Raw genomic sequence first — 12,379 nt, 5'->3', positions numbered from 1 at the left:
CTGCCCCATTCAACTGTATTAACTTTCTCAGTCTCTAAAAATAAATATAGGAAGAAATGGATATACCTTAATATTTGGTATATGTGCTTTAAAGGGAGAATTATGCGAATTTCTAAACATTTAGACTGAGAATGTCAGACATGCATTACCCAACATGCTTTTATGTTTGACTGGACAAAAATCAAAATTATGAAGCACAGTTGTTGCAGAGATATAAAAGTTTTAAGCAGGCTTAAAACCTAACTGAAAAACAAATTAGTGAAGATGTGTAGTAGCAGATTTTATACACACAAAATGACGTAAAAAAACCCAAATAGTTTTATAAAAATTGTTTTTTTTTATTCAGATTTACATACGGTGTAAATTTGTCTCCAATTTGAACACATTGAATATTTAGTAGGCGGAATGTGTAAGCCAATTTGATAATGACACATGTAAGAGAGTCTTTTTGGTCACTTTTGCAGATTAATTAAATTTGACCGCTCTTATTTCAGGACTCATTAAGCAGCCCATAAGATGTACCAGAAGCCCCTGACAGCATGTGGCTTTACCGCCCTTTATTACTCTAGGAGCAACAAGGACAGAGCTGATAGGTCTCTGGAAAAAGTCCACTACCTTTGACCCAGTGGAGCAAAAGGAAGATGCTGGAACCCAGCCTCCGATTTAAAGTTACTCTTTGGGAATGGCAAATGGCTTCTCCACCTCGATCGTCCCACAGTCTGCAATCACCACATCTTTAAGAGGTTTATCTCTGGCATCAGTTTTTGTTGATTCAATCTTCCTTACCACTTCCTGCATGAGACAAAGTAATTGTTAGTGAAAAATAAACTTATCACCATTATGGGTTGATTTGATCGTATCAGGTTTGTAAAGAAGTTACGATTTAGTGGGAAGGACACACTGACATTTACACCCCCTGATAAGCATAACTATATGGGACACTGGTGCTGGCATGGCTTTAGAAAGGTCAAACATAATGAGTACCTCAAAGCAATTTATGATATCAGTATATTGTATTTCCATATGCAATGAATGTTAACCTTATAAGTGAAAACAAATACTGCACAGCTGTTTGAATAGTTTGTACAAATAGTTCAAAATGTAGTGCCGCATACAAAGCATAATGTATGTATAACTGTGGGGAGGGGGGAATTTGATACACAATACTAAAGCCTTCTTACATGTGAAGATTAAAAAAATAAAAATAAGCTAAACTAATGTTTTCACACCACCATTGTGCTCCTTTCAAAGGAAAGGCACCACTGCCATCAAAACCTTCCTTTGTCCTCCAAATGTGCACGCCTGGAGAATACTCTTATTGGATCTGGAGTGACAGAATGTGTTTGTTCAATCCAAATCCAATGAAAATCATGAGAGATCGCTTCTAAAGGAGAAGCACAGAAGGCAGAACGGCAGAGATATAGACATATGCCTATCTTGCTAAAGTGGTGTAAACAGCCTGTCAATGCAATGCTCCTTAACATCTATATTGTTTCTGTGTTCCTTTAAGAGTAGCTGCAACAGTGGCAAACAGGTGTTCATTAGTCTTCTGATAGTTTCAGAGGTTCTAAAAAAAGTCAGTTTTGGATAGGATATGGCAAGAATTATCTAGTAATCTGAATGGTGGAGAAATTATACAACATTTTGGGGTGGGGGAAGATATTACAAAGGCCATGTAGCCATCGTCATATTTAGACACAGATGTACTTAAAAGCAAACCGAGTGTCTCTCCCCAGAAAAAGTTTAAAGTATTTTTAAAATAAAATGAAAGGTTCTCAAAATTTGCACTGGTGTCAAGACTTACTGCTCCTTCCAATACTTTGCCGAACACCACATGCTTTCCATCCAGCCAAGGAGTCTTGACAGTGGTGATAAAGAACTGTGAACCGTTAGTATCTTTGCCAGCATTAGCCATGCTTAACCAGTAAGGACCGTGGTGCTTCAGCTTGAAGTTCTCATCTGGGAATCTGTCTCCATAAATGCTTTTGCCTATTTTGAATAATAAAAAAAAATAAAAAAAAAGTTTACATTTTTGTTTTTTTATATATGCTTAAAAAGCAACAAATGTAGCCAGAAAGCAATATCCAGGGTGCTGAACCAAAATGGGCCGGCTGTTAAGCTTACATTCCTGATTTTCAAATAAAGATACCAAGAGAATTAAGTAAAATAGGAGTAAATTAGAAAGTTGCTTAAAATCATATGCTCTATCTGAATCATGAATGGAAAAATAATTTGGGTTTCAAATCAGTTTAAACTTTTGCGATTCAGATAGGACATGTCACTTTAAAAAAAAATTCAAATTTACTTTTATCATCAAATTTGCTTTGTTCTCTTGGTATTCGTTGGAGAAAACTAAACCTAAGTAGGCTCATATGCTAATTTCTAAGCCCTTGAAGGCTGCCTCTTATCTCAGTGCATTTTGACAGTTCACAGCTATTATTATCAGGTATTTGTAGAGCGCCAACAGATTCCGCAGCGCTGACAGCTCTAGTTCATGTGTCATAGCTAAGATTGGGTTCGCTCCTGTGGAGCGACTTAGGAGTTAGCACTGATTGGCTAAAATGCAAGTCTGTCAAAAAACATAAGGGGCAGTCTGCAGAGGCAAAAAGATTAAAATAAACAGTGTTGGTTATGTAAAACCGGGGAATGGGTAATAAAGGGATTATCTTTTCAAACTAAAAATCTAGATAAGTCTGTCCCTTTAAGGCTCCATTCCGAGCAAATTATGTATCAGGCGTTCTATACAGTTTATAGTTTGCCGAAGGACAATTAAGCTACTGTCCACTTCGGTATGACTTATACAGGTACTGTATTTTTCTTTAATTTATTTAAAAGGGGCAGTCTACTCCAGAATTTGTATTGTTTAAGAATATAGATAATCCCTTTATTACCTATTCCTTAGTTTTGCATAACCAACACTGAATATTAACACTTTTTTACCTCTGATTACCTGTATCTAAGCCTCCTGTGAAAAAGAGCTAAAATAAGGGGGCAGTCTACTGATTGGCTAAAATATACAAGTCTGTAATGACTCAACTCCATGGGAGTGAGCATATTATCTATATGGCAAACAAACTAGTGCTATCTAGCTGTGTAAAATGGTTAAAACTCACTAAGATAAGAGGTGACCTTCAAGGACATAGAATTTTCCATATGATCCTACCTAGGTTTAGCTTTCAACAAATACCAAGAGAACAAAGCATATTGAAAGTTGTTTAAAATTGCATGTCCTATCTGAATCATGATAATTACATTTTGACAAGACTGTCCCTTTAAGTAGACAATGAGACATCTTATGAATTCACACGTTAAACACATACCCAATGTAATGATTAAGGGGGGGGGGGGGGGAATTACAATTAAATCTGGGGTTTACCGTTAGAATTAAGCTGTCATTCTTCTCAGATTAAAAATGTACAGCCATTTTTAACATCAAAAAAGCCATTATATGTGCAACATTGAGACATTCTAGGCAGAAAAAGAATGTTTGTGGAAACACGCACGCAGAGAGCGATCCCTGACTTTAGAGGTATGTCAGGAGACTCACAGCCAGAGATTTACTGTTCTCATTATATAAAATTACATTTTATTTTATTTATATAATCAGATAAATTATAGTATTTTATAATGCATTAAAGTTTTCAAAAAAAACAAACAAAACAAAAACATTAAATATACTTTATCAACTTAACAAAAAGTCTGGTACGTTTAAATAGTCACAAATACATGATAGATTAAAATTAATTTCACCATTGTATAAATGTCCCACGCTAAAGTTCAAAAGTTGAAGATAGTTGCCCTATACATTTACCATAAATTCTGAAGTAAACATGAGTTTAGAAATGGAGAATTTCCAATACCAAGCGGTTATTCCTACACTGCATGGTATTACTCTTTATTAAAAAAATCATGATAGTATAATCATAATTAATTAGGAAATGGGAGCTTGTGCTGCTCTGTGTGAAGACAGCTTTTACACAGTGGTGCTGCACACTGCACAGAATCTTTCGAGAAAAGATGGTGGTGCGCCCTCCTGCGGGCTACATGTAAAGACCTCTGTGGTTGGCTTTGTAGAATGAGCCACACATGAGTAAAGACTAGAAATTATAAATCAAAAATTCACTACAATATTGGTAAGATTGATAATACATCCCTATGAAACATCCTAATGTTTTTATTTTTCTATTCATAGACGTAATATTTGTATGTCCCCTTAAACTTTGAAGATAGTAACTCATGTGGTAGGTATCGCTTATTAATGCTAGGGCAGGATAACATTTGCTGACCTTATAAAATATAGGGGAACCAGCAACTTTAATCGTATCAGCCTGGGAAGATAAATACTAAGCAGCAGAGCAGACCTTTTTACTAAATTACTGAACTTCTGCGCTACTCTGGCCAATTTGATCCATAACATTACCTGTACATGCTATTCCCATTGTATATAATCCCCCAGGCTTTATAAAACCTTACAGGTTTAGTACTTCCATCTAAAAAAAAAAAAACCCCCCACCATTTTGTGTAAGAAAGTCTCACCTCCAGTACCATCTCCCCTGGTGAAGTCACCACCTTGGATCATGAAGTCTTTTATTACACGGTGGAATGAGCTGCCTTTATAACCGTATCCTTTCTATAGTGAAAAAATTAAAAGCACAAACAATAAAATTTGAAAAATAAAAACCTAGCAGTACTTTACAGCTCTGCCAACTGGGAGGAAGGCAATGTAAAAGCAGTTGCAAACTCACTGGAGCAGGGTCAGAAGTATTTTTTTTATTCCAGGCATTTATTTTATTTTTAATTTATAAAAAAAAAAAAAAAACCATTTTGTATGTATTTTTTTTTTTTTTTTAATTAAACCACACAAACAAGACAGACCTAGGCACAGTAATAAAACAGAAGACTACAGAAAGCATGCTTTTAATATTGTTCCATATTTCGCATTTATATGTGCTCCAATTAGTAAATTATTGGAAGAAAAAAAAAAAAAAAAAAAAAAAAAAAATTAAACAAAGCGACACCTTTCTTGTTGATGGTTATTAGCTTTTAATTTAAAAAGTTAAAAAAAAAAAAAAAAAAAAAAAAAAAAAAAAAACACGCCACACCCGACAACTCACCTCTCCTGTTGCCAAAGCAGCAAAGTTTTCTACTGTCTTGGGAACCGTTTTCCCAAAAAGCCCAATCACAATGCGACCTGTCTCTTCATCACCAATTTTGATGTCAAAATACACCTAAAAAAACAAAGCTGATTAAGTCAACCAGACAGGAAAAATAATTTTAGAAGAGACAGAACACACTGGCAATAGCATGTATTTTTTGGGCCTCTAAATTTCACTCAAAATAAAAATAGATTAATTGCAACCTTCCGAGAAATTAGAGATACTTCAGGGCTCAACAAATATAGGAGCAAAGTCATCAATGGCGACAAAATGCAGCTACCGCTGTGCACACTACTGCCTTGCTCTCTAAATTCTGAGCAAGTTAATGAGGGAATGTGTGTGCTTATGGTAATCTACAACTATGTGGTGTCCCCTCCCCCCCTTACATTAGTTTCTATAAGTTTATTAGTACATTCAGGAGGAAATGCCATTTTACTACATAGTAACATAGTAGATAAGGTTGAAAAAAGACTGAAGTCCATCGAGTTCAACCTATACAAATCTAAAATACTTACAAAAAGCTCCAGTTAAGCTTAAATAACCCCATTAAAATGTGACCCATTTAATACTAGCAATCATATCCATGAATTTTGTTTATATACAGAAATTTATCCAGATTATTTTTAAATGTATCTATGGTATTGGCATTCACTACCTCCTTTGGTAAGGAGTTCCACAATTTTATTGCTCTTACAGTGAAAAAACGTTTCCGTTGCAGGAGATTAAATCTCCTTTCCTCCAACCTTAAATTATGACCTCTTGTCAGAACCAATTTTCTTGGAATAAAAAGAGCTTCTGCCATCTCTGTATATGGGCCTTGAATATATTTATATAAAGTAATCATGTCACCTCTCAAGCGCCTTTTTTCTAAAGAGAACAGACCCAGTTTGGCTAGCCTCTCCTCATAGGTTAATTTCTCCAATCCCCTTATTAGCTTTGTGGCCCTTCTCTGAACTTTTTCTAGTTCTGCAATATCTTTTTTAGCAATCGGTCCCCAGAACTGCACTCCAAACTCAAGGTGAGGTCTTACCAGGGCTTTATATAATGACAGAATTATGCTTTCCTCCCTTGAATCAATGCCTCTTTTAATACATGCTAGTATCTTATTAGCCTTTGAAGCCGCTGCCCTGCATTGTGCACTCATTTTTACTAGAAGCATTTTTACTGATTGAAGTATATTCCAAAAATGCTACACTTGTTTTAAATTTAAATGCATGTTTCAATGTTAACCTTTTTATCCATTTATGTTTATATTTGAACCCACAACCCATTGTATTCAAGAACAGGTAATTCAAAAGGGCCAAATATGCAAGACCTATTTTTTATGCAAATATTTTGAAAGCAGTGATCAATTTCTGATATCAAATATAATCCCTTAAAATCAGGGCTCAATAAAACCCAGAGAGCCACTGGCTCCTATAATTTTACCTCTGGCCCTACATTTTTAGGATAATCTCCATATATCTTTTTAACAAAATACCACTGTCTTGCACCTAAATCAAATAGATTTGTTGACCCCTGCCATAAATAAAGATGAATGTCAAAGACATACTAAGAAATTACACAAGTGGATTGTTAGTATCCAGCAAGAGCAGTCCAAGAAAGGCGGATGTATGTCTAGCAGTTTAAGGGGATAGGGAAGTTAAAATTAAACTTACATGATTCCGATAGAAGTGAATTTAAGCGTCTTAAAATGACATGCTCTATTTTCAAAAGTATTTTGTTCTCTTCGTATTCCTTGTTGAAAAAGAACAAACATATCATACCCTAGTGGGACTAAGCTACTGATTGGTGCCTGCACACATTTGTCTCTTCTGATTGGATATAGAGATATAGAGGAGATATAGAGATATAGAAGATATAGAGATATAGAGATATAGAGGAGATATAGAGATATAGAGGAGATATAGAGATGATATAGAGATATAGAGATGATATAGAGATATAGAGATGATATAGAGATATAGAGATGATATAGAGATATAGAGATGATATAGAGGAGATATAGAGATATAGAGGAGATATAGAGGAGATATAGAGATATAGAGGAGATATAGAGGAGATATAGAGATATAGAGGAGATATAGAGGAGATATAGAGATATAGAGGAGATATAGAGGAGATATAGAGATATAGAGGAGATATAGAGGAGATATAGAGATAGAGATAGATATATATATAATCAGCTAGCTGGCGGTAGTGCAATGCTGTTCCTCCAGCAAAGAACAACAAGAGAACAAAGCAAATTTAACAAACTAAAAATTAGAAAGTTGTATGTTCTATCCAAATCACAAAAGAACATTTTAGGGTTTCCTATCCCTTTAACCTCTTCAAAGATAGAAAATTGACTTATGTCAGGGGCTGATCAAATCAATTTACTTCAGAGAATTTCTTTGTGTAGGGTAAATGTGCCGAGGTTACGGTTACTATTTTTATTATCTTCTATTGTCAAATAAGTACATTACTACATTTTATACAGGCAAGAAGATAGTGATTGAGACTGTAATGACCCTTGTTATGCTAGAAAGTTTCAGTAATAAGTCCTATAGCATTGCCTATGACAAACCAACATGTGACCAGAGCTAAAGGGACAGTAAAATTAAAAAAAAAAAAAAAAAAAAAATCACTTTCATGATTCAGAGAATGCAATTTTTAAAACAATCTAGTATCTAATTTGCTTTTGTTCTCTCTATATCCTTTATCTGAACTAAAGAAAGAGAAATATATATATCTATCATAACTCTAACCTGCCAAAAGAGCAAAAAGAAAACACTTTAAGATGGACTGTTGTCTCGTCCAATCAACACTCTAGCCGTATGACACTTTTTGTAGCAAGAACACAAATTAGAGAACAGATCAAACAGCTCACATATGAGTTTTGAAGTTGGCAGACGGGGCGCGGGGTATTAGAAAGGCACGGGTAGATTAAACATGAAGTTACAGTGCATCTTTGTTAAAAGTGATCGTTGAGTGCCCCAAAAGCTGGACGCCAAAGGGGACACGCAACGATTGGAAAAAGCTGGATAAAGTCATCCATATGATAAAGATAGCAGGAGATGCAGGCGGAGGATCGGCGTTTACCAGAGCGCAATGATATTTAAAAAAATATATAAGTGTTTTTGTAAACTTTAATTAAAGTACCCCTGTTTCTGTGATTATTTTTCTATTCTGGGTTCAATTTGTTAAAGTTTACAATCACTTGAAATAAAGTCCATCTAAAATATAACTTCTATTCCGTGACTGATTTCAAAACATGTAGAGTTTACCATGTAGAGTTTAGACTCTACTGTTCAGGGACGCATACAACCTACGCTAACCTTTCCTAATACCAGTTCCTCTCCTCCCCTGAACCCCCTTAGCATGTAAGCCTAAAAGTCCAGCTGTTTGTAGTTCACCTTCTTAAGAGCTGACTACAACAGTGCAACTCTTGGCAGGGCCCTCTACCCTATAATTGTTTTGTTGTACTCCCCCTTTGTTTATAGCGCTGCGGAATCTGTTGGCGCTCTACAAATTACCAATAATAATAATAATCACTTTAAGATTTCCAACATTTAACATTACTTTATGCAGACAAATAATGGGGACTATAAAATATTAAAGAATATTGCTTGATTACTTAAAAAAAAAAATTATATTGTTTGATTACTTTGTTAACTGTGAGAAAGGTAGAAACTTATAGGTTAATATAATATCCAGTAATCTAATCCTACCATCATGCAATTCAAAGCTAAAGATGTACAGGTCACAAATGCTCAGATCAGAAAATGATGTTTTAGGTTGGCAATCTCACAAAGCCCTGCGTGTCTTGTGAAGCCAATGTATGTGGATGTTCACAGGACGCTAGGCGGGGGTTTAAATTGGGTTTCTATACTCGCATTCAGAGCTTCGGTTATCTGGATAGGTTTTTGTCAGACATCAGCTTAGCCTAACAGGAGACGTGCGACAGCTGTGGTGTAAAAAAAAATACTGATGCAGAATTACCCTGATAGAACAAAGCATAGGGTCAACTACAAAACACACAGCAGAAGAGAGCCAATATAATGCTCACCAGATCATGCCTGAGGATATACATACTAAACCATGCAGCAAGCCAGGGCTTGCACAGAGAACAAATGACACGGTCACGTTAACGCCAGAATTATGGAAATACAATATTTTAGATGAATCGGGTTTAGACTGTACATTTTACAGCATGATACAAATCTGAGTTTAGCGCTTTAATAAAGATAATAGGAGATATATATATATAAAAGATTAACATTAGGAGAAATGCGTGAAGTCTCAGTTTTATGCGCATAATAACTGCGCCTCAATCCCTGCAGCAGAGCACGTTCGTGTCTCGTTTATCACAAGCATGAAAACTAAAGGAGCGTGTATCGCTATTAGGCTCTGCCAGCTCATCACAGGAAGCTCCATCACTAAGTGCCCCTTAGTGGTACCACGGCCGATGCCCACAGCACGGACATCCAGTGCCTCGCCCATCAGGCTGCAGCTACATCTTCAGTTTACCTTGACGGTGACCTTCGGACCCTTCTTTTTCTCATCAGCTACGGAGCCGCCCGGGAACAGAAGGAAGATCACGGAGCCCGCGATGAGGGCAGCAGCAAGAAGCAACTTCATGTTTCTCTCCAACCTCCACAGCATGAACAGACAGAGCGACCAGGGGGGAAAGAAAAGAGAGGACCCGCCGTGACGTCAGATCAATTGGCAGACTGAACCATTGCTTAAAAAGGGGGGTTGCAACCTATCTACTGAACTAATAGTTCATTTATGCGCTCAAATCCACATGCTCATGATTTGATATGTCGATGTATAAAATTACAATAACGTAGAGGTAAACGTTATATAGGTTTAGTAAGTGCAGTATATATCACTCCTCATTTAAAACTAATGATCTTGACCAGATTAAACAAGGGAGAGAGTGACAGCTGTCACACATAGCTCCTATAGAGGGGGGATAATATATTGACATTTTCCGTTCTTAATTTTACAATCACTGGTAAATGCCTATAGAGACCCACCATTGTGAACGTAATGTGATACCGGACAATATTAGGAAATATCGGAAAGCAGGGCGTGTTTTTTTTCATGTTTAGTCTATTAATTTGCCGTTACCGGACTATACCATTATACTGAATTCCTCTGGTGTTCTGGGCCTATGTGCCACGTTAGGAGCGTCCCATTGGTTTACTTAAAACCCAATCAGAAAAGGACATGCCAGACGCATTGAGCAGAATAAAAAATTGACCCATAGTAGTGTATGTGCTGTTCTCTGATTGGAGGAGATATGTGGTGCGCGCCAAGAGCAAGTCAACTATGCTGAAGCTCAGCTATCTGTGTAATAATCGGTGATATAGTAAAGGAGTGAGAAAACTTACAATGCATATGGGTTTTTGTTTAACTCTTTAAAAACAACTAACACATTTCCCCAATTCCGACATAGTTGAAACTCAGTTTTAATGATTGTTCCATATATCCGAAACATTTAATATATTTTCCACAAAAAAAAAAAAGCCATTCATACTTACACGTATGCACACACACATATTCTCTTCTCTCCACCCTCTCCAATATGAAACAAAACGGAGGACTTTTGGGGGCCTACATATAGTAAACACAATCTTTTTAAAATGTTATGCTCTCGTGCTCATTAAAGTGAATGTCAATTTTTTAAGTTCAGAAAGTATGAGTAAATAGCTAATAAGTATATTAAACGAAGTGCAACTTTCATTTTGTCATAAGATGTATAATAAAAGTTTTATATACATTTGCAAACATCGTTATTTGTGTATACCTGCTCCTCCCACTCTCAACTTCCTTACTCTGTTCAATATTACATATACAGCGGTCCCACCCGCTGTTTACGTAGTGGCAATGCGCGCTCCCGTCTCTGCTCAACACTGCGCATGCGTCAAACCCCGAAATCCGCTGTCAATCAACATAGTATTCAGTGAATGAATACATTCACTGAATACTATTGTTGGCTATAGAAGCAAATCATCTCCTCCGAATTTCCATAATATTTAGACGTTTCATTAGATAATAAAGGGATGAAATAAACTTTATCATTTATATATATATATGATGATATTTGCAAATTGTTCCAATCATAACATAAATCTTTTAATGTATAAATATATAACTTATAGCTTTTGGATTTATTGTTATCTTATTGTAGAATACGGAGCCCATTTCAAAATATACTTACCGGGCGCTATAATATTTGGAGAATGAATGAAGTCCGTGAAGTTTGCAAATGCGCATGCGCGAAATGTGAACAAGCTTCATATAAGATGATCGGTAGAGCTGTCAAACGCAAGCGCAATACAGATGCGTGACGACATATAAAGGGGGTGGGTCCCCCCGTGGTTAATAACATTATTGGTTGTAAGGAGCGTGACTAAAAATGACAATGATTAATCGAAAATGCCGGGCGGAGGATACGTATGACAGATGCAAGGATATAAAGATTAAAAATGACGGTACATATGATGTTTAAAAAAAAATCATGAATTAAACTCATGTTATTTAAACCTAACTGTTACGCCGAACTCTTGCGAGCTACCCGAGTTTACATTCACTTTAATTGTGCATATACTTCACAATTATATATTAAAAAAACTTGTAATGTTTAGTGTCCCTTTAAGGACATTAATCAAATTTTTTGTAAAAAAAATTGTGCTTTGTCCTACAAACTAGACTAAAAAGCAAAATCTGTAACCTAGGTTTTCAAAATGTTGCAAATTGCTTAACCCCTTCATGCCGATGGCAAATGTTTAACATTGTAAGGAAGTTCCGATGTAAACATTTGCTTGAAAAACAAAATCACACGCTTGTCGATGTGATCACGTGATTTCAACGTTTGGATCAGATCATTGGGGACTGCCTATGATGCTAGGCATGTTCCCCAGTCGGATTTCCCATTGAATAAAAAGAGGAGGGTTCAGGACGATCCATGCCATCCTAACGGTGTAAAAGCCCAGCGCTTTTAGAATGGCATGGAACCTCCTAACAGCGTTAAAGGGACACTGAACCCAATTTTTTTTCTTTTATGATTCAGATAGAGCATGACATTATAAGCAACGTTCTAATTTACTCCTATGATCACATTTTCTTCATTCTCTTGGTATTTTTATTTGAAATGTAAGAATGTAAGTTTAGATGCCGGCCCATTGTTGGTGAACAACCTGGGTTGTTCTTGATGATTGGTGGATAAATTTATC

At 36.1% G+C, this 12,379-nt stretch overlaps 1 protein-coding gene across 1 annotated transcript; it reads right to left on the bottom strand.

The window, feature by feature from the left end:
* Positions 1–314: 314 nt before the first annotated feature.
* PPIB (peptidylprolyl isomerase B) lies at positions 315–9,839 on the bottom strand. The gene is made up of 5 exons (XM_053717379.1): positions 9,666–9,839; positions 5,115–5,228; positions 4,537–4,630; positions 1,805–1,989; positions 315–792 (listed from the first exon to the last, which is right to left on the bottom strand). Exons 1-5 carry the CDS (start codon positions 9,798–9,800, stop codon positions 670–672), a joined length of 651 nt encoding a protein of 216 aa, XP_053573354.1. The 5' UTR covers positions 9,801–9,839; the 3' UTR covers positions 315–669.
* Positions 9,840–12,379: the final 2,540 nt, after the last annotated feature.

The sequence above is a fragment of the Bombina bombina genome, chromosome 6 (assembly GCF_027579735.1).
Source record: "Bombina bombina isolate aBomBom1 chromosome 6, aBomBom1.pri, whole genome shotgun sequence".
Taxonomy (NCBI): Eukaryota; Metazoa; Chordata; class Amphibia; order Anura; family Bombinatoridae; genus Bombina; species Bombina bombina.
The sequence above is the reverse complement of the archived record's forward strand: the minus strand, read 5'-3'. Positions and strand labels throughout refer to the sequence as shown.

Bases quoted from the DNA above. Each gene is read 5' to 3' on its own strand.
- PPIB (XM_053717379.1), bottom strand. From the start codon at position 9,800: ATGCTGTGGAGGTTGGAGAGAAACATGAAGTTGCTTCTTGCTGCTGCC. The intron at 1,990-4,536 runs GTGAGACTTTCT...TATTCAAAATAG, and splicing joins CAGGGGAGATGGTACTGGAG to GCAAAAGCATTTATGGAGAC. The intron at 793-1,804 runs GTAAGTCTTGAC...TGTCTCATGCAG, and splicing joins GCAAAGTATTGGAAGGAGCA to GAAGTGGTAAGGAAGATTGA.